Here is a 21,831-nt window from a genome sequence, read left to right as displayed (position 1 = left end):
TTCCTGACAGGATGGTGGGAGAACAGAAGGCCACCCCGTCCAGTGTCCCTGGCACCCGCCCAGTGAAGGGGAAACTGTGTCTCCTGCACACCCTACTTCTCTCTCCAACCTGCAATTTGATTCAGAGAACAGAGCAGAGTGGGAGTAGGGTAGTTGGCCTTGGCCCCTCGCCCTCTCCTGGGCTTGAGGAGGATAGTCAGGCCACCCGGAGATGCTCCGTGCTTGGCCCTGGGCTGTCTGCCCGTGCTGGGAAAGCCGGGCTGGGGCTGGTGCTGGTTCAGTTTGATCAAAGCGAGTCTTTTCTCCTCGCCCTGGGCTTTAAAGTCTCTGCAGACACCCTCCCCGTGTCTGGAGACTTCTGCGGGCCTGGACGTGATGAATGGGGAGGTGGGCTTTTCAGAGGAGAGAACTCCTGAGGCTGCAAGTCGGGCTCCTGCTTTGGTCGAGAACTGTGGGGAGGGTGTTTAGGGGGAGGGGGTGCCCCAGCTCTGGGTAAAGGATGAAGCTGAGAGGCCACCATATCCCCTGTGCCTGGACAGCCCTCCCTCTGCTCAGGCCTGTCTGGGAGCTGAGAGCCAGTGCCTGGGGTGTCCACATGACTCAGGAAGCTCAGGGCCAGACAGGCAGGGGTGCAGAGCCCGCCTGCAGACCCTGTCAGGGCAAGGGGGAGAGGAAGGTGAGAAGACAGATCCCAGCACTGCCTGAGGAGCCCAGAGGCCTTGGGCAACTTGAGGCAGAAATCTATGCTTAGACTCTCCCAGGCCTGCCCATGGGGTGAGGGTACACAGCCTCAGAAGGAGGGGGACCTTTGGAACACAGTGAGGAAGGGCCTGCAAAGCCAGAGCTAAGAGACTCTGAGAATGAAACTGTGAAATCCACTCCCAGCGCAATAAGATGGGAGACGCAGAGTCAGGGTGAAATCTAGCCCCAGTGACTAGGTAATGGTCCCATTATATGCCTGACTGGAGAAGATGGGTGTTACACAGAAGCCTCAGGGACAGACATCACCTACCAGGCCTTACAGCCCCACCAAGAAGGCAGAGAACGGGCAGTGCCTACCCCTATCTGGGAGTTCCCCAAATCTAGCCCAGATGGCAGAAGAGAGCCCCTGTGGGGAGCTGAGGAAGATCATAGACCCTTGGAGCCCTTGACACACTCAGCAGAGGCCCATCAGGCCCTGGGGGCTTCCCACCACGGGCTCTGAGTCACTGACCACTACTTCTAAGAGATCCGAGATCCTTAGCAGACAGATGGGCCCTGCTTGATGGGAGCTCTGAAGCAGCGGACCCCAGCTCTTACCACAAACCGTCTTGCCTCCTGATGCCTCGCCTGTGCCCTTCTCTGCCCCTTCTCACACCCAGCTCCTTGGACTCTAAGCTAGTAGCTGTCATCCCCATGCCCTTGCCTGTGGCCCTCTCCTCCCCAAGGCCCCTCGTCCGGTGGCTCCCAGGCCCACACGCTACTCAGTCCCACCTACTTCTCCCACCCTGGTCCAAGGCTGACCTGCCACACGGGGTCTGTGTGCTTGCCAGACTTGGCTGAGCTGCGAAAGGAGGGCTGGGAGTAGGGCTTCTTGAGGTTGTAAATGGCCACGTTGCCGTCGTAGTGGCCCACCACCACTAGGTGGGGGTGGTCCACGTGCACGTCCAGGCACAGGATGCCGCTCTCGCTGCTGAAGGTGTATTCGGGGAAGCTGGGGTTCTTCATGCTATAGAAGAGCAGCATGCCCCGGCTCTGCTTCCTGAAGTCATCTGGCCCAGGGAAGAGGGCGGCGGTGATCGGACAGTCCCTGCTGGGGAAGCCCCGGCCCCTCCCTCACAGGGTGGACAAGCCCTGCCCAGTCCTGCCTCTGACAGAGAGCGTGGGAGACCTCTCGGGGCTTCATCTTCTCTGTCCGTGAGACAGAATCATGCGACTTGACCCACCCCCTTCTCAGGGTTCACGAGAGGATCCAACAGATAAGGTGACCAGGCATATCTGAGGGACGGACATTCTCTTTAGTCTCCCTGGGGTACAGGAAAGGGGGGGGGGCTGCAGGCTCAAAGAGTTGTTAAGTGAAGAATGTGGGTGGGCTTGGGAAGGAGCAGTATCCTCAGAGAGGGTCCAGATGCCCAGCCCATCTCCTGCCCTTAGGTGCTGGGATAATGGCCATGTACCCCTCGTCCCCAGCCAGCGACAGGGGTTCAGTCTGGACTAACATGGAATTGCCTGTAGGAGTCCCACACTAGCCACCTGTGGGCATCTTCCCAGACCCTCTGGTCCCACAGTCCCCAGCTGCAGCCTGAGCCCTAGCTCTAAGCATGCTCCCAGATTCGAAAGGTCCCAGGCCAGCCAGTCAGGCTTCCATAGGCCACAGTGCTATCCCTCTGGCCTGGGCGCAGCCTTCGGTGATCAACAGTGGACCGCTCAGCAGACGTCCTCCTCCCGGCCCGCCCCATGGCAAGGGAATGCCTCCCACACTCCTTCATGCTCCGCGCACTTGGCGCCCATCCTGATAATGCAGTCACTGGATGGAATACAGTCCCAGCCGTCCATTCCCGCTCTCCCGCCACCAGCCCAGGACCCTTCCCAAGCTCAGAAGAGCCAGAGCTGGAGAGGTGGAAGTCTAGAGCAGCCCCGTCTTGGGGGCCCTATGCTAAGGCAGCCTTTTAGCTCTGCCGGCCCCCCAGGGCTATCTCCTCTGCCCCTGGCCACTGCAGGCCTGGGCCCTCCTCCCAGAGTGGCCAGTCCTGAGGTGAGGAGCCCATGGGCGGGAAGGATAGGTAAGCAGCCCCAACTTGGTGAGTTTTTTTTGTGTGTGTGTGGTACGCGGGCCTCTCACTGTTGTGGCCTCTCCTGTTGCGGAGCACAGGCTCCTGACGCGCAGGCTCAGTGGCCATGGCTCACGGGCGCAGCCGCTCCGCGGCATGTGGGATCTTCCCGGACCGGGGCACGAACCTGTGTCCCCTGCATCGGCAGGTGGACTCTCAATCACTGCGTCACCAGGGAAGCCCTTGGTGAGTTTTGCTGAGTCATTCTCTCTGTCTTGTGTCTAAGACTGCCCCTTTCTTGAGGGAGCAGGTGACTGGGCTGGGCTCAGGGACAGTCTGGGCTGGGCTCCCTGGGCTCTGGGCGTGAGCCCAGCTATGACCAGGTCCCAGCTATCCTCACCCTGGGCACTCTGCAAGCACAGCGGATGCTTCCTGGGAGCCAGGGTTAGGGAGCAGGGAGCAGCCAGGAGCCAGGCTGGCCTTAGGTGGGCAGAGCTGGAAGCTGAGGCCAGCCGGCCTGCCCACCAGCGCAGCTGTCTGTGGGGGAGCCCACCTTCCCTTGCCGTGGCTAACTGTCACCAGCTCTGGGACTCCTGTCAGGAACCCCTCCCCTGATCAACTGCACGGGAGTCTTCCTGTGCAAGGAGGGGGCTGCCCCTGGAGTGGAAGGTACAAGGGTCCAGCCTGAGCCACGGGGAGGGCACGCAGTGGTTCAGGAAGGAAAATGCTTCTGCTCTGGGGAAAGTGAGGAAAGCCAGGTTGGGTCACCCTGTGCCCGGCACTATCTCAAAGACTGGCCTTGAGGTGGGGGATGGAAGTTGGCAGTACCTCACCGCGTAGGGCTCCAGGCTGGGCCCCAAGGGCTGACTCTTGAATTCAGGGAGAGATCTGCAGTTGGCTGAGGGGAGTGTCTTTCCCACCCAGACCACGAAGGGCTTGAACCGGGCAGTGTGACAGTCACTTGCCGTTCCTTTAATTCATGACCCAAATCCTGAGCACCTGATCTGGGCCTCCCCCTGGGCTGAGCCTGGCAGGGACAGACACACCCCACTGGAGACGTGGGCTTGCCCTCAGCAGCCCCTAGTGTGGTGACAGGGAGCCAGACCCTGTGGCTGAATGGGCAAGCCCTTGCTGGGTAATCAAAGTATTAAATGCCAGGCCAGAGGTGAGCTGTAGATGCCCTTGACATCCAATCTGGCCTTGATGCTGGGCAAGACTGGCAGAATGGGAGTGGGCGGGCCAGAGGGCGAATGAAAGGCAGGGTGGCTGGGTGAGTGACGCTCAGGCTGAGTTCTCAGATGCTCTCCTTATAGCACCAAGGGGCAAAGGCAGGCATGACCTCACACTCGCTCTCACTGTGCCACGGTATCTGGCCCCTTGAGGGACAGCAGTGATGACTTTCTCTAGACACGCTTCCAGCACTGTGTGCCCCTGCACTCACACAGAGCCTTCATGACCAGTGGAACCAGGAAAGGAGGGTTGGAAACCCTAGGTCGGCTTAGTAACTCTGCAGTGAGGACATCTCTGACCCACTCACAGAACCACTGGGACTAGACACTGAACCATGGCCCCTGGATTTTATAGTTGGGTAAACTGAGGCCAGAGGGGAGAATGGTGTCCCCTAGTGCGTTAGACCCATTGCTTGGTGTTTGCCACACCCAATAGCCTGTTTATCACTGCAGTTACTCTGCTCAGGGTAGTGGCACTAATCTGATCTTTACATGGAGGTGGAGAAAGGAGGAGAAGGGGGCACCAGACCTGTTGGGGTGGTGGGGCGACTGGCACAGCCAATCCTTCCAGAATCTTGGACTAGAGAATGAGTAAGGGCCAGGGCAGTCAGGCATGACGAGAGAAAACTTCTGGCAGAGAGAAGCGTGGATTTCACGAGGCAGGGACACAGAGAGCAACCAGCCACACTAAGGCCTGAGGTCCTGCCTGCGTTCCCAGGCCACGTGCATCCTGACAATAAGCCTCCTGTTCTTAACCTGGCCCTAGGGGTCTCTGCTATTTGCAACCAAACAAGCCCTCCCGACATAAGGATCACAGCTTCTCGGGACTTCCCTGGTGGCGCAGTGGTTAAGAATCTGCCTGCCAATGCAGGGGACACAGGTTCAATCCCTGGTCCGGGAAGATCCCACATGCCGGGGAGCAACTGAGCCCGTGCGCCACAACTACTGAACTACTGAGCCCACATGCTGCAACTACTGAAGCCCGTGCACCTAGAGGCTGTGCTCTGCAACAAGAGAGGCCACCGCAATGAGAAGCCCACGCACCGCAACGAAGACCCAATGCAGCCAAAAAAAAAAAAAAAGATCACAGCTTCTAATCATGGCTAGACCATGTGTTTCCTGAATTCCAGTTCAAGGCTTTGTCTGCCAAACCTCACCAGGAAAGCAGAGAAAAATTCTCATTCAGCTGGGGCTTCCTCTCCACTCTGTCTTATTCTATGATCTTCTCATGCCCATCTCCAGCCCCCTATGAGACCTCACTGTTCCACTCTCTAAGTGTGCCCAGCGTGACATCACTGCCCTAACCTGCAACGGTGCCAGCATGATAGCATCATCTTGTCTTCTAGAAGTCCTAAAATGACATCACTACTCAGACCACCAATGGTCTCCACGTGATATCGTTGCTCAGGCTACCAGCAGTCCTAGTGACATCATCGCCCAGCCTGCCATCATTCCCAGTACGATGCCGCCAGCCAGGTCACCAGCAGTCCCAGTAAGACATTGGCATCAAGGTCACCTACAGTGTCTCAGTTCCCAGTGAGAGATAGAATCCTATCAGCCTCAAGGCTCACAGAGCCTTGGGCCCTGGGCCCTGGGGTACTTTGTCCTGAATCCCACAGACTACCTGGCTCCCCACAGCAGGACCGGAGGGCCCAGTGACACAGATGGGAGCCCCCCGACTCCACACTCCATTACATAAACAGGCAGGAGCCCTGAAGTCTGGGGCCAGTGAAGGAATTCCAGGTTATTCTAGGCCATAGGATTTCAGAGAGTATGTGTGGCTGGGTGAAAGGGAAAGAGGAATAGAGGAAGGGAAAGGGAGAGAAAGACAGAGGGAGGGCGGAGGGGAGGTGGGGAGGAGAAACCACGTGGTGTGTGACTCCAAGACAGGGGGAGAGGGCTGCTGGCCTGGCCTTAGCTCCACTTTGCACTTTTGCCCTTCTCCAGGAAGCCTTCTAGACTGTTCAGCCTCTCCTCTGTGAGTGCCCACCCTCCCCCCAGGAACTCCTCTACCTGTACCGCATTATTACAGGTGGCTGTGAGCAGGTGTTTTCCTTAGCCTGCCACCAAAGGATGGAGTGAGGGAGCATGCCCTGGCGTGGCCCAGCAGGCTTACTCTCTCCAGTGAGAGAGTTGCCTCCTGCTAACCCTGCTCTGCTGGATAATGTCTAAGGCCTCCCTGACTCTGACCTTCAATGATCCACGAGATTTGGGGGAGGAGAATCAACTCCCTAATAGAGCCTGATCTGGTGCTTCTCAGAAAGCCATGGTCTCAGGGGACGGGTGGCTTAATTCCACCATAGACCAAAGCTCTCACTGCCCTCAGCTCCCTCTGCCAGGGCCCTAGCAGAGTAGTGCCCAGTGAGTAGCATGGATGGATGCCTTCTTGGACTGGCAATCACCAGTGTGGGCCTCCGCCTCACAGCTCTACCCCTGCCCTACAAGGAAGAGCTCTAGATCACTCTGGAGAGTTCTGGCTGTCAGGAGAAGCCTGGGCTTCGGCTCAGGATTCGGGGATGGCAAGGCAGACAGAGGGCATGTTGGGGCATCTGGCTAAAGCCAGGTCCGTGGTCAGAGGGAAGTAGATGCCAAGCTGCAGAGACAACGATACCAAGACAGTGTCGGTCAGCAGGCCTCCTCCTCTCTTCCTGTGGCTCCCAAACGAACCCAGCCCAGAACTGACTCTAAGGCAGCAGCTGTTTAATGACTCCCTTTTTAAGGCATGAAAAAGGCGCTCGGAGGGGGCTGCGGTAGGCATAATAATGCCCCCCAAATGTCCATGTCCTAATCTCCGGAGCCCATAAATACGTTACTTTGCACAGAAAAAGGGATTTTGTAGATGTGATTAAATTAAAGACCTTGAGATGGGGAGATTATCCTGGATTATCCGGGTGGACCCAGTGTAATCACAAGAGTCCTTATAAGGGAAGGAAAGAGGCAGGAGAGTCAGAGAAGGAGGTGTGATAACAGAAGCAGATATCGCAGTGATGCAATTGCTAGCTGGAAGGAGGCCACAAGCCGTGGAATATGGGCAGCCTCCAAACTGGGAAAGGCAGGGAAGTGGATGGTCCTGCTGACACCTGATTTTTGCTCAGCAAAACGCAGTTTAGATGTCTGACCTCCAGAACTGTGAGATAATAAATTTGTGTTGTTTTAAGCCATCATGTTCACAGTAATTTGTTACTTCAGCAGTAGGAAACTAATACAGTAGGCTCTCAGGGAAGGTTGACCCAAACTCTACTGTTAGGAATCAGAGGGAGAGGCCACTCAGGATGGCTGTTCTCTTGCTCTCTGCGCATCCCCTGATCAACCAGTCCCTGCTTCACCTACACCTTACTCACATGACCATCTAATTCTCTTAATCATAGGACTTAATCAGTAACTACCTACGTGCTTGCCCCCTGCCCCAGCTGCTGGTTTCCCTGGCGACTGATGAGCCAACCTGATGCCAATTCCCCCTATAAATGGTAGCCTCCTTCTCCCCCAGCAGTGAGGATTGTGGCCATGTCCTGTGTGCAGTCTGCCATACACGGTGTGGGTGTTGCTCCAGGACGTTTTGCTTCTGACTTGTAAGATTCCCTATCCAATAAGTTGCGGGTGTCTCTGTCACTTTCTCTGGGCTCCTTCTTTGGTCTCACAGCTGGGCGGTTACCAGGCTTGCAGGCCTGTGATGGTACCTTTTTCTGCGGTGGTTTGGAAGCAATCCCTCTAGAAGTCGGGGGGATAGAGGCAATGATCCCCAGCTCTTCTGATGACAAGAATGAAACCCTCCCTCAGCTTCCCACACCCTAGCCCTGCCACCTTGGACTCCAGGAACAGATATGCCCCTTGGATTAGGATTTTCAGTCTCCAAAGGCAGGGGACTGGCCCAAGGCTGCCCCCAAGAAAGTACATCAGTGCTAGAGTGTTCCAGACCTCCAGTGTGGCCCACAGACCATGGTGCCAGGCTGGATCCAGCCTTCCAGGTAGCTGGGCTTTTCCAAGAGCTCTCACCTGATTAGAAGTCATATTTAAACAGTGTGGGAAATAAGAGCACAGCCTTGGAGACAGAATACGTCAAGCGGGACATTTAATTTGATTTAGGGAAAATGAGGCAAACATTTGAGAACCTAAATAACTAACCAGTAATTAAACTAACAATGGGAATGCCCTTGCACTACAACCCAGTGAGCACAGTGGCCTTTATGGACTGTATTTACAAAGAGACCTGACAACATAATTAGTCCTGTAAATTTTACACAGCCTGCAGCTGAGGAGTGATGGATTTTGTGTGTGGAGGATGAACAGGGAGAAATGAGGTGGATGAATTTCCATTTTCAGTAAATGAAATTAACACTGCTTAATTAGTGAAGCTGACAAATAAATGATCAGGAAAGATTTAAATCCCTACAAGTGCATCCCTGGCCTGGGCAGGCTGACGGACCGGCCAGGAGGTGGTGGGGCAGAGTGGGAGTGGGTTTAGCACTGGGACTCAAGGCCTGACTCTGGCCCCTTTTGAGGGTGCTGTTCCTCAGAGGCTGGGCTGAGGGACAGTTGGCTCTTCTGCCTTTCTAAGATGTGTCCTGCTGGGAGGCTTCCTCCCTGTCTCCTGTGTGATAGCCAGTCAGCACCACACAGTGTCTAGGATGTGTTCCACCATCCCTGCCCAGCAGATCACGAGGAGTCCCCATTTCCCTGCTGTGAACTGCCTAATGGGCTGGAAAGCACCCCTTCAGTGCAGCAGGTGCACTGATATAATTGCATCCCAGCTTTGCCCCGTGGGCCAGCTCTTCCTAGACTACCTCCTTTGCCTTCCAGTGTTCCTCTACCTGCTTTCACCTGCTGACAGCCTTTCTTCACTCTGCTGAGACATGGAGCCTGGCCCTAGAGGGCACCCCAGTCTCTGCCCTATATGCAGCCTGACATGTCCACCATCTGGTACCCAGCAGCCACGAGGGGAGGCGGGTGTGATCGCTTCTGTGCGGTTGCAGGTAGTTGCCCGGGCTCTTTTCCTCACCGGCTTGCTCCTGGCCTGGCTCCAGATGACCACCCTTGGCCCCAGTCCTTCCTAGGGTGCACGCCTACCCCTGCCCAAGTCTTATTTGGCTGGGTCAGAGAACCCACATCTGGGAATTCCAGGCAAAAGGAGCCCTGGGCTGAGCTCATCAGGGTCAAACCCAACAACAAACCCAAATTCTCACTTTAGAGTCTGGCCACAGGAGGCCGAGTCTGATCCTGGGAGGTTGGCTGCTGGGAATTTCCAAAGACAGTGTGATGGACGCTGGTGAGCCAGCTGCCCCTCACAATGACCCCGTCCAGTAACTAGGGTACCTTTTGCCTGCCTCAGCTTTGTCCCTCTTTCTTCCAGGGAGGCACCTGGGCACTTGAGAGCATGGGACTCCCAGGGGTGACCTCAGGAGTGAATGCAGGGGCCCCTCTGCATTCCAGCCCAGCCTGGCTCTGCTCAGGCCTTCGCAGATTGATGCTGACATGTACAAGGCTCTGGAGAATAGATGCCCGTTGGAAAACTGGTCAACAGCTCCCATACCAGTGACAGTAAATACCGCCGCCGCCGCCGCCGCTGCCGGGCCCAGCTCTCTAAGAGAAGAGGTAGGGGCCTTGTCTGATACCCCTCTGTCCCTATAGCCCCCGCTCTCTGCTCAGGGCCCCGGAGGGTCCTGCAGGAAAGCTAGGAGACAGAACGCCAGACAAGTCAGCAATGGTTGTCCTTTATGTGAGAGTGGTTCCTATAGCTCATGGGGCACATTTGCTGCTTTTCTTCCACGCATGTCTCATGACGGCCCTGGGACAAAGGGCCCGCAGGTGTCAGCCTCTCCAGGTCACCAGTGAAAACACCAGGCTGACAGCAGCTTCTGGCCCGAGGTCACACCACTGGGAAGTGACCTTCCAGCCAGAAGGTCTGCAGCTGATAGCAGTTCCATCCAGGGACGTGGATGTGGCCAACAAAGGACAAAGAGACCCTTCCTGGGTGTGTGCCTGCCCAAAGGAGGCCTCTGGGCCTGTTGGGCTTGGGGCCATCGATTCCTGTGGGGTGGGTTACTCTTCTCCACCGCTCCTGGCTAAGGCTGCCCCCATGGACAACCTCTACATGACCCCAACCAGCTGACGCCCCTCCTGGCCCTCGGCGAGAGGAGGATAGGGCTAGAGCTGAAGCAGTTTCTCCTCCCACCTGCTGGGGAGCAGCCCACATCCCTACCTCAGTCCTGGGCAGAGAGCCTGGGCTGATCAGCCTCAGAGACGGGTCCACACCCACTCCTGGGCGGGCCTGCTCAGCCCCCTGCCCTGTTCCCGGCCCAGTAGCTGCAGCAGAGGGGGAGGAATGTGCTAGTTCCCTGCCAGAGGGGGTGGGCACTTCCCTCTTGGCAGTAGCCCATCCTCAGGAGTGGGGACACAAAGCGGGCATTTAGGGCATCCTCAAAGGCGGCCCAGACCACGAGACTGGGCGCAGCTCCAAGGGCTTCTCCCTGAGAGGAATGACAAACACCCACTCCTCCTGGCCCTCCCCTCCCTCCCCGACACTGGTCAAAGAATGGGCTGGGCCGACAGGCGGTCTGAGGGGCAGAGACCAGGAGCTTGTACGCCTGCCAGCCAGCAGCAGCTTAGAGAATGGGAAGGTCTCTCTGTCCGCAGAAGCTAATCCTCCTAGCCAGAGCACATGTTGTTCGCCTAGGGAGCTGCGGCTAGCGCGAAGTATGGGGCCCTCTCCCGTTAGGAAGAGGGAACGCCCAGGCCAGCGCAGAGGCAGGGGCTTCTGCAGGGACCAAGGAACACGAAGGGAAAGCAAAGTGCCACACGGTTTCCACCGTGTTGCCTCCTGCTGTGGGGTGATGGAAACTGGCGGGGATGGGAGCATCCCGGAAGGCGGTGGTCTCCCAGGGTTCGGGGCCAGTGATGAACATCAAGTGCTTGCCCCCCTTCCCCACCCCACCTGCTCCAGGGCCTGCTCAGGAAGCTCTCCTCCTTCAGGGCTCACCACCAAATCCCTCCCCAGGTCTGGTCCAGTCTACCTTCTCATCCTTCTCAAATCCACTTCTCCATCTCCACTCCACGCTGGTGGTTCACATCCTGCCATCTCTCCTTGGGATGCCTCCCCAGTCTCCTAGCTGGTCTCCAGCCTCCAGTCTCACGCCTGCAAATCCCCCCTGCAGTGGTTGTGTCCCAGCCCTTGTCAAATTCCTTCAGTGTTTTCCCCTCCGGAGAAGGTCCAAGTTTCCTGGAATGGCTTACCAAGCCCTTTGGGGGCTAACCCTGGCCCCCTCTACAGCTTCATTTCCTCCCATATTGCTCATGCCTCCAGACCTTTGCATATGCTGCTCCCTTTACCATAATAACTCCTTCGAGGCTCATTTTGGCATATTCCTTCATCCAGCACTAATTACCAGTATGAGAGTGGGTCTTCTCCATTAGACTGTGAGCACCCTGAGGGCGCTAGACTTCGTCATCTTTGTATCTTTCACACCTGGCAAAGAGCTCTGCACTGAGTAGGTACTTCGTGTTTGCTGGTTGAGTGAGAAAATGAACAAATAGCCGGATTACTTACAGGAGCCATGTCCCACGGCAAACAGATCATTGTACTTTGGACTCCTGCAAGAGAAATAAGAACCCCTTGGCCCAGGAAATGGACATGGCTCTCCCCTGTACAGTGGTGCCTTAACTGCACTGTAGACATCTACTGTTGAGCTTAGAGATCTGGGACGATCCCATAAGAATCCCAGTCTCACGTTTTTCCGTAATGCTACGCGTCACCTTCAAAGTGCTTAAGCGCGGTAGAAGCGCCCTGCTCAGGGCTTGGCATGCAGCAGGCGCTCAGGGATTCCAGGTTTTCCGCAATGTCTATACTCACCAGCAGAGGGCGGTGACGGCCAGGCGCTTGGCTTTGTCATTTTGGAACTTCCAGAGAGGCAGCAGCGTACCCTCCTGGTCCCGGTATTCGTCAGCAGCGTCCTCGTAGTACTTAAAATCTTAAACACACACAGGCTGAGTCAGCCCTGGGACTGCCACTTTCTGTCTGGACCTCCTTGGCCCAAACAATTAACCTCTTTGTATTTCAGAGTGGGAATAGTAATAGTACCTATCTCAAAGGACTGTTGTGAGGATTAATTGCTAATATATGTGAAGTACTTAGAAAAATACCTGGCACAGAGTAAGCTCTCTACAATGTTGTTGTTACTGTCATTGTTGTTTTTGGAGGTAAATTACACTAAAGAGGCTATGTCCTTGAGGGTAATAATTCCACGTCTGTCCATCTTCATATCCACAGCCAAGCCCCGCTGGAGTGAAGCTGCCTGGTCCCCTCATGGGTCCTCTGAGCTCAAGTTCATCTCCTGCCCTAAATTGTCTCTACCTCCCGTTTCCTCTAACTTAGGTAGAAGCCCCCTCCATCCTTGTACTTGTCTAAACCAGAAATCTTGGTAAACCTTGACTGATCTTTTCCCATCATTTCTCATGTTTTCCTTCTGATTATCTTTTTAGTCCATTCACTTCTCTCCAGACCCACAGCCACTTCCTAGGTTCAGGCCCCAAAAGCCATCACCCAGACTCTTACGCCACCCTCCTAGCTGGTCTCTCTACCTCCGGACGCTCCTCCAGTCCACATTCTGCAGAATAAACCACCTCCCCTACTGCCCTGAAAACCCCTCAATGGCTCCCCTTGCACAGGGGCTCCCTGGTCAAACCGAGGCTCCTGGCCGCTACTTCCATGTCATTTCCAGCCAACTGTTCACCTACCCTCTGTATCAAACAGTGTCTAAAATGTCCTCCTCCTCCTGAAAACTCCCACTCACTCTAGATCCAGATCAAACTCCCCCTACTCTGTGAGGCCTTCACTTTCTTGCTGAGCAGAGTTCACCTCCTCCTCCGTCCCAGCCCTGCCTCTCGTCTGCTGAAACGTGTGTCATACAGCGTTGCCTCTCTTTATCCTTTTGCCTGTCTCCCCGCTCCGGCAGACGGCTGCTGGGGAGCAGGAAGTACGTTATTTTCATCTCTGGACCCGCAGTCCCTAGCACAGGGGCCAGCCACAGAGCAGACACCTGATGACTGTTCAAAAAGGGCAACAAAATAGATCAACAGAAGGGAAATGGTTCTCGGTCTTCTTTCCAACCCATTAGAAAATGATCCTCTTATCCAACGTGGTCAAGGACGTGCCCAGGCACGGCCCCAGCCTCTCTCACAACGCCCCACACTTCGAGGCTTGGGGACTACATTCAGCCCTCAAAAATGGCTCAGACAAAAAAAAAGATTAGAGTGGTCAGAGGCATGAGCCTTGATCACATCAGAGATCCCTGAGCTCAGACTATCTTTGAAAAGACTTCGTTTCAGAGAGGAGATTAATTGGTAACACTTCTCTGTTTTCACTTCTTCCCAAAGGGAAAAGTGTATGCAATTTTAAAAAATCAAGGTTCAATGCATTTTTCTGTGACTGTGTTCTCATAGATGAAAAAGGTTCACCAAGGCCAATTTCTCCATGGATATTAATCATGTTTGCAGCTCTTTGGTGGGCTGATTGCAGAGTCTGGGTTTCAGGAAGCCAAGCTGTGTGAGTGACAAATTCATTCACAGCCGCCGTGTACTTTGACAGCTTTGAAAAGCACTCAAGGTCGTTTTCCAGCCTGAATGATAACAAGGGGGCTTGTTTAGGCTGCTGGTCTTGGCAGCCCTGGTTTCTCTGTCCCATGGGTGAGCAATGAGCATCAAGTCACCAAGAAGAGCCCTGGGCTGTCAGCAGAGGAGACCAGCCAGCAGTGGGGAGCTGCCAGCTCTGGGGAGGCAGCTGCTCCAGATAAATGCACAACCTCTTAGGGAAATACAAGCCACTTGGGAATGTGCTGTTCATGCCATGGGAAGGATTCCGTTTCCCTGGCTCTGTCAAAGACACCAGAATTTCCCAGGCCCCCAGGATTTAAGCGTTTCTGAATCAATCTCTTTCTTCACCTCGTCACTAATTAATCACTCACATAGACCTATTGAGTGTTTATTTGAAATGTCTCTTCCAGCTCAGTGGCTCTGTGGCCTCGTGCTAAAGTGCTTAGGCTATGGGTCCAGGGGGCCTGTGTTCGAGTCCTGATTGTGCCGCTCTCACCTCACACTAGCTGTGTTTTCGAACAAGTGGTGACATTTCAGCCTGAATGTCTCATCTATAACATGGAGATAATAGTGGTTTTCACCTGACAGTGTGGCTGTCAGGATGAAATAGAATAATACATGTAAACTGCACAGTACAACGCCTGGTACATAGGCCATTCCCAGGGAAGGCTGGTGCTTGCTGTTCACTGTTGTAACTGCACCTTTTTCTCCAACCCTGATGATGCATTCTGGGTAAGGTGCAGTGAGGCCCACTCTACCCACACTGGAACCTCACCCTCGCCTCTGCCGCTGTATTCTGCCCAGTGGTACCCTCCTCCAGCCCTGCTCTCCTTGGGCTGTGTCCCTGCCTGGACAGTATCTTTGAACTCTGCAGAGAAAGCTCAGATTCCCTGCACGACATTCGAGGCCCTTTCTTAAGTGGCCCCGACCACTTCTCCAGCCTGAACTCTCACCACTTTCCAACAGAGACCCTGTCGGGGTCACTGAGCCTGCTGCCCCTTGTTCCCAGAGTCCTTTCCAATTCATTTTCACCACTGAGTCACTGCTCGTGCTGTCTCCTGCCCAGCACACCTGCCCTCTGCTAATCTCCCACTCAAACTCTGCTTATCCCTTGGCATCCAGCTCAGCCCTCCCTGAAGCCTTCCTTGACTGCTGCCACTCCTCACTTCCCCTCCTCCATTCTTGACGATCCCCAGAGCAGTTTCTGTCTGCGTTCTATCACTTATATGGTCCCTAAGCTGGACAGAGTAGAGAACAGAGCACAGAATTAGGTGGCTTAAGACCTAGGTTTGGGTCCTCTCTGCCTTTCACTAGTCAGGTGGCCTTGGCCTTAGCTTTGTCGTGTATGAAGAAGGGATAAAAATCTCTGCTCTGCCGCCTCCCAGGATTGTTAGAAAGATGCTATTAAATCACTAATGTGCAGATTTTTTGCTGCACCATTGTCAGATCTCATCACCACACCCATTTTTTTCTTACGCCATTGTTCCTGTTTGACCTGTGTTAAGCCTTACCTCCCTAGTGACATCCAGAGAAGGGATTATTTTTTCTCCCCTTGCACCTGTAGGACCTAGCATGGGACACTCAAATACTCATTTTGTATGAGGGATTTTTTTTTTTTTTTTTTTGCGGTACGCGGGCCTCTCACTGTTGTGGCCTCTCCCGTTGTGGAGCATAGGCTCCGGACGTGCAGGCTCAGCGGCCATGGCCCACGGGCCCAGCCGCTCCGCGGCATGTGGGATCTTCCCGGACCGGAGCACGAACCCGTGTCCCCTACATCGGTAGGCGGACTCTCAACCACTGCGCCACCAGGGAAGCCCCTGTATGAGGGATTTTTAATACAGGTAATAATAGTAGTTGCCAGCACTTTAAGTCTCACCTTGAGCAACATCATCATATGTGTTCTGGTTGACCATCCGCTCCACGATTTTAGCAGCTTGGGTCACTTTGATGATGTCATCACTCTGTGGAGATACAGGAGCCACAGGTCCTAAGCCAGCATCTGGAAGGTCGTGCCCTGAGCCACAGCCCTGACTTACAATTGGTTCAGCGATGCCTCTTTGACACCACCCACCCCAGATAGCTCTGTAAAGGTATCTCTTTGTGCCTCAAGGCCCAGTTCTCCCCAACATCCTCTTCTGGGAATGCCCAGCTCACAAGTGGCACAAGGAGTCTGCACTGCCATACTTGGCCCCTGAGCAGAGCCTGCCTCCTGCTCTTTCATCCTGAGCTTATCCTGGGGAAGGCGTATCTCTGAGCACAAGACAGGGCATTGAAGAGAGCCCAGGAGGGGTATTGGAGGGGACAGCAGACAGGGTAGGTAGGAGACTTCTTTGGTGGGGACAGAAGTTTCACCAGCCTGAGCAACAAGGGCTCCTGTTAAAGTTCTCAGAGATCTTCTGGTCCAACTTATTTAGTCAAGAGCTGAGGAGGACACCGAGGCCCAGGGAGAGGAAAGAGACCCGCTTTTACACAGGGAGTACAAGGCAGAACTGACTCCTAACCCAGGGCCCTGTCCACGGCCCAGGCCAAGAAGAAAGCATGAAGTTTCATGTCAGGGGAAAATGACTCATTCTGAACAAAAAAACAGGATCATCATTATGTGAAATTCCATAACGTAAACCATTTAACAGGTTAAAAGAGGAGCAAAGAGTTTGGGGCTAGCAAGACGGGCCTAAAGAGTTTAGGGCAGGTGGCAGGAATGAACCAGTGGAGTGGACAGCCCTCCAGAGGGGCTCCAGAGGGCCAGGCCCATGGCTCTCAAAGATGAGATTTCCCAGGACTGACAGTGTCAGGCAGTGGTTAAGAGAACGGGTTCTGGGACCACACGGACCTGCATCCCCATCCCATCCCACAGATTAGGAGCCGAGTGGCAACTTTAGGTAAGTTACATCTCTGTGTTTTAGAGTACTCTGATACAGTGGGGATGGATAATGCCACTTGCGTCATGGGGTCGTTGTAGGATTAAATGTAATAAGCACCATGGTGTTAGTAGCCCAGTGCCCGGTGGTGATGGTGATGGTGGTGTCAGAGGAAACATGCGGCCCAGTGTGGTGGGGGATTACTTACAAAGTCACACATGGGGGACTGCCTTTGAGACTCTCTCATCAGTTTTCAAACCGACTCCAAGCTTATTTCAGAAAACTGACCAAGGACATTCACTGAAGTCTTATAATCACAACTCTCAGAGTTCACCTGGTCCCAGCCACTACCCCCTATTCCCTGACCCAAAGCAGGAATCCTTCCCCCTCAGCAGCTTCCTGGCAAACACCTCTCCCCAAGTCAGGCAGTATCTTGTACGGTAAGACAGTGTGTTAGCTGAAACCTACTTCCCTGGGTCTTATACCCATGGTCCTAACTCTGTCCTCCAGCCATAGAGACTTGTGTGCCAGATGCCAGGTCCTCTGATGTAGGAGGACAGCGCCTCATTCCTCGAGTTAGCACTCCTTCAGGCGAACCCTCCCAGTTCCATCAGCCATGCATGGCATATTAACAGCCACCACCCGTCAACCAGTATCAAGCAAGTACTATTTTAGGGGCTGTGCATATATTATCTTGGGTTCTCACGACAGTCTTGCAAATCAGGTATCATTAGGCTGTCTACAGATGAGGGAACAGGTTTTAGAAAAATCCAGCTCCACAGCAAAGCCAGGATGTACACTCAAATCTGTGGACTCTAGGGCCTGTGTTCTCAGCCCCACACAGAGAGCCAGTTCCTACCCAGCCTGACCACCCTTTCCTTGTCCTGGGAGACTCAGGGATCCACATGCGCTCTGAGGAGAGAGTATGGTTCCGGAAGCTATGCTACTTGAGCAGACACAGCTCTTTGTTGGTTCTGACTGAACTTGTGGCCTCTGAGCCCTTTCCCCCTTCGCTGTCTTAATCTCTCAGATAAGACAAACTTACATTCACCCAAATCATTAGTGAGACAGAAACCTGAGATCTACCCCTGCAGACCTTCTGACAGAGTATCATGAAGTTATTCTGCTTTCTCTCCTCCCACACACTGGAATTTTATACCAACCTAATCAGATCTGGGTCTCTGAGAAAGGGGTATCACTCTGTTCATGTGCTGGGCCTCAGCAAAGGGGAAGGCAACTGCCACCCCCAATCTGCTCTACAGATAGCCTTGCCCAGTACTTGGGATTCCCAGTTAGAGATCAGTTCCCTTGGGGGGAGGTTGAATAGAATACTAAAGTATTAACTGTCTATGTTATACCCCCAGTGTCCTGTTCCACTGTATTTCTTGGTTCAGAGGGCTGGAATCTGCCTGCATCACAGCCTTTCATGTTAGCCAAGCTGGAAGAACCCAGTGTGGTCCTGCCTCCCTAGACACCAGCTCTGGTAGGGCTGAGACCCAAGGACAGTTTTCAGTCTCAGTCACAGGGATCTCTCTTCTGGTCTGTGGGTCCTGGTGACTGCAGTTAAGAGCCAGAGCCCATAGCCAACCCCCTGATGGACCTTCAAGCGAAACTGGACCCAGTCCAACAGCCCCTCTGAAGCCCCTAACCTCTAGGGAACGGTGCAGGGAAAGTTAAGGGTCTGAACAGGGTAACCTTCAGGGCAGGGACTTATCTTTCACCTCAGGGTTCCAGTACTCAGCATGGTCATGATCACCAAGCGCTTGCTCTGTGATTAAATGAAACTGAATTGGGCAGCCAGGGCCGGGAACCCTCAAACCTCCCCTAAAATGTGACTTTTCACGGGCATGGAATTGAGTGGAAGTGGACAGACTTCAGACAAAGGAAGAGTACAATCTGGCTTCTGTTCTGGAGTGGAGCAGAACCATTTCCCTGAGAGCTGTCTGGGAGCTCTCCGAGGTGCTGAACTTGACCCTGGCTTCTTGTGGACATTGTCCTTCCCTCCCCATTGCACGTCAAACTCATCCTGATCTCCGTAATGGAACTCTGGCTCCTGACCCAGCTCTCTCTCTATTGAAGGGACAAATGTGGCCCCTCAGCATCTCCCTGTAGTGACCCTCCCTGCAGTGACCTATCACTGTTAACTTCCATGATGATCTCCAAACCTATGCTGGCTACACCCACAGTGAGCTCCCAACCATGACCTCTATTATGACTCTTGCATAGCTCTTCATGGCAAATCCAACACAGGGTTTCAATACCCATTGGCTTGGACTCTATGATCAGCTGTGATCAGCTCTGACTTGGCTCCTGGACATGAAGAATTGAGTGCAAGTAAACCCAAAGACTGAAGGTCCAAGAGAAAATCACCCTCCCAAACCCCATGAACTTTTGGCCAGGGAGGTGGTGCCTTATCCTCACATGCCACTCTGCCGTGGGAAGACTCCCAAGCTCTTCCAGGGTGCACATCAGGCTTTTAATAACATTCATGTCTTCTGTTGCCCCCTAGCCTAACAATCCTGAATTCCTTCTAGCCTCCAGACCTATATAAAATTGGAGTGATCTGTGGAATGCCAGAGGCAGTTATAGCTCTCCTCACACCTTCCCACAAGGAAAGAACTGTTCATAAGTATCATTAGCATCCTGCCTTAAGTGTCTGTGAAGTCCTCACAGACAGCCAGGCTTCTGTCTACCCAGGAGCCAAGGTACCACTCAGTCATTCTCTGTGACTGAGCCATGGGAGCCCTCACCAAACCTGGGACTCCATAGCTGTCATCTTCCTCATCGCCATCTTCCCCGTTTTTTTAGCCACTGGAGTCTTTGTCTTCTCCTTCTCCTTAGTCTTTTCCTGCTTCTCAAGCTCTTCCATGTAGGCATCATAGATCTCCCACTAGGCAAGGGAGAGATGAGAAGATCATCTTAGGGCAAAACCTCCACCCAGCCAGCTCCTCTTCAGCCTTTAGGGCTTGAGGAGTCGATCTTCAGTCCGTCACAGGTCTTCATAGTATCCTCTACTTGGCCCACCTTAATTATGTATTCAGTGTCTGTCTTCCCTGCTAACTGTCAGCTCTAGGACAGGAATGAAGGGGCTCTCAGAGCACCCTGGGGCTGGGCTTTCCACCGTGCAACCCAGGGGCTCAGTTGTCAGCTGGAGATGCAGTATCGTTCCAGCCTACCACCTCCACTAGGGCAGAACAAGTGGGCAGAGATCAGCTAGCTCACAGTTTTCTTAGGGATTTATGAGACTCTGAACTAGAAAATTTTAAAAAGGACTCCCCCTGTAGGGATGGGATAAACGTATTGGCTCAGGCTGGCTGTCTACAGCCCTGAGCAAAACTTATCAGCATAAAAGATAACCAAAAGTAAGGGAACCCCTGCTAACTGTCTCTGACAGTAAGAGAAGACCAAGGATAGTAGCAGAGGAAGCAGCATGGATCTGGGGCTGGGCAAATGCCCCCGGCCGCACTGTGTGCTCCCCAGATCTGAACAGTCACTGCTCCCTGGAGGCCAGATAGGCACACCTTACATTGAATAATTCACCCATGGGCCAGTTCTCCACACTGCACTGTACTTCAGTGTTTATTCAGAGCCCTCCAACAACCCTGTGAGGCTGTTGTCATCCTCATTTGGCAGAGAAAGAGACTAAGGCATTAAGGGTGACATGATTTGCCTAGGATCTTGCAGTGTGAGCAGCAGAGTTGGGCGCTGAGCTCAGGTCACCTGGCACCATATCCTGCCCAAATCAGCATGGCTATCCAGTGGGACTTGAGGCGGAAGGAGCGTCTGCAGGAACACTGAAGGCTGCTGGATGGGCAGGGTCAGAGTGCTAGCACTTCAGAGTCAGCCGTGAGGTGCCACAGGCTGTAGAGAATCCGGGGGAATGAATGTTTTTCCCAGTTTGCAGGAACTTCCAGAAGCCATACCTGTTTCCGCCTTGGACAGTCTTGCCCTGGGCTGATATAGAGCTCTCTGGGTGGAGACCTACTGTCTCATGTGCCTGGAGTTCAGAGACTAGACAAGGAGCAGGGAGGTGGGTGGATGAGGAGGGCAGATTTCCAGAGGGATCCTTGACCACGCCAGTCTCCCTTGTTGCCAAGGGAGATAGACAAGGATACAGAGGGGGAGGGAGTGATGGCTTTTAGATTGGCCCAGGGTCTCACCTGATTGGCTGTGGCTGAAAAGTTTGTCCTGGGAGGAGGCTCCATCTGGCATTCTCGGTCCTAGAGAACAGTGACAACAGGTGACCCACAGAAAGCCCTCAACTCCTTCTCACTTAACCCAATGGTATATCCGCAGGAGAAGCATTTTTGTTGGAGCTGAGGAAGGGGTGGGACACAGCACTGGGGAATGAAAGAATGGTCTGGGCAAAGGACAAAATGACATGGTGAAAGCCTAAAATTTCCATCCAGGGCTCCTTCAGAAGAAGCCTAAGCTAGAAAGTAGGGGCAGTGAAGGCTGATTGTGCCAGTTTCAACCAGGAAGAACTCCAAGAGGGGGATGAACAGATCTGTAAGAACTCAGCCCTCGGCCAGCCTCCAATGCTGGACCAGAGGTCAACCCCTGGCAGGCCATTGGGCTAATATTCCTCACCTTGAGAAGGTTTCCCCCTAATAGTTGGGTCTGTGACTCCACCAGGGGAATGCACCCCCTCCGCATTGTGTATCACCCAAATTACTGAACGTCAGCTTAGGGACTACAGAGGGTGGTTAGGAGCCACCGAAACCCCACCCTGTAGATTGCTGCCCTCCTTTCAGGTTGATTTGTGGAGAACACTGCCTTAACATACGTGAGTCTCTCACCTGAAACCCTGAGAGATTCTTTCAGCCTGGTACTCAGGGTCCTCCACACTTATGAGCCAGGGAACTACCAGCTAGTCTATCACGGAGACCATCAACTTCAGTCAGACTGGCTCCTAATCTTGACTCCCTGGCACATTCTGGCCTCCCCTTCCTTCCCCAAATCCTGACCTTCACTTCAAGGCCGAATTCAAGTTTCAGGCTCTCAGTAGAGCAATCCAGCCTCCTTGTTACTCCCTCTGAACTCCTGCCTGGATGACTTACTGGGACCTGGACACATGCTCCCAGCTCCCTCGGAAGAGCAAAACTCTTCCATCCGCCCTGTCGCCTGCCAGGCTGAGGGCTGCTGCTGCTGGGTCAGGCCTGCTCCCTCCCCGCTATGCACAGTGTGGAGCTGCGAGGGGAAGGGGCTCGGGGCAGGGGGGGTTGCTCTACCCGGAGGGGGTTGTTGAAGGTCTGTGAGGCCCTCTCACTGAAGTTGAACTTGTTGGTGAGCTTTCGTTCCTTGGGCTGCTTAGGAGTCATCGATTCTTCTTCGGCCATTTTCTCAGGTGCCTGGAAAGAAAGGCCACAGGACCAGGACTCAGCTGTGAGAAGGTGGTGGTGCAGGATGAGG

The 21,831-nt window shown here is 54.0% G+C and overlaps 1 protein-coding gene across 1 annotated transcript in view; it reads right to left on the bottom strand.

Moving 5' to 3' along the window:
• The window catches only part of DNAI1 (dynein axonemal intermediate chain 1), a gene marked incomplete at both ends in the record, with an annotated part of 60,204 nt that overhangs the window by 11,224 nt on the left and 27,149 nt on the right, over window positions 1-21,831 (bottom strand). The window contains 7 exons of the mRNA XM_082656054.1: window positions 1,504-1,751; window positions 11,520-11,563; window positions 11,823-11,940; window positions 15,438-15,522; window positions 19,175-19,309; window positions 20,580-20,639; window positions 21,651-21,770. Of these exons, the coding sequence (XP_082512180.1) occupies window positions 1,504-1,751; window positions 11,520-11,563; window positions 11,823-11,940; window positions 15,438-15,522; window positions 19,175-19,309; window positions 20,580-20,639; window positions 21,651-21,770 (810 nt within the window). The remainder of the gene's footprint in view (window positions 1-1,503; window positions 1,752-11,519; window positions 11,564-11,822; window positions 11,941-15,437; window positions 15,523-19,174; window positions 19,310-20,579; window positions 20,640-21,650; window positions 21,771-21,831) is intronic.

This window comes from Grampus griseus (genome assembly GCF_964374135.1).
Source record: "Grampus griseus genome assembly, chromosome: 6".
Classification (NCBI taxonomy): domain Eukaryota; kingdom Metazoa; phylum Chordata; class Mammalia; order Artiodactyla; family Delphinidae; genus Grampus; species Grampus griseus.
The sequence above is the reverse complement of the archived record's forward strand: the minus strand, read 5'-3'. Positions and strand labels throughout refer to the sequence as shown.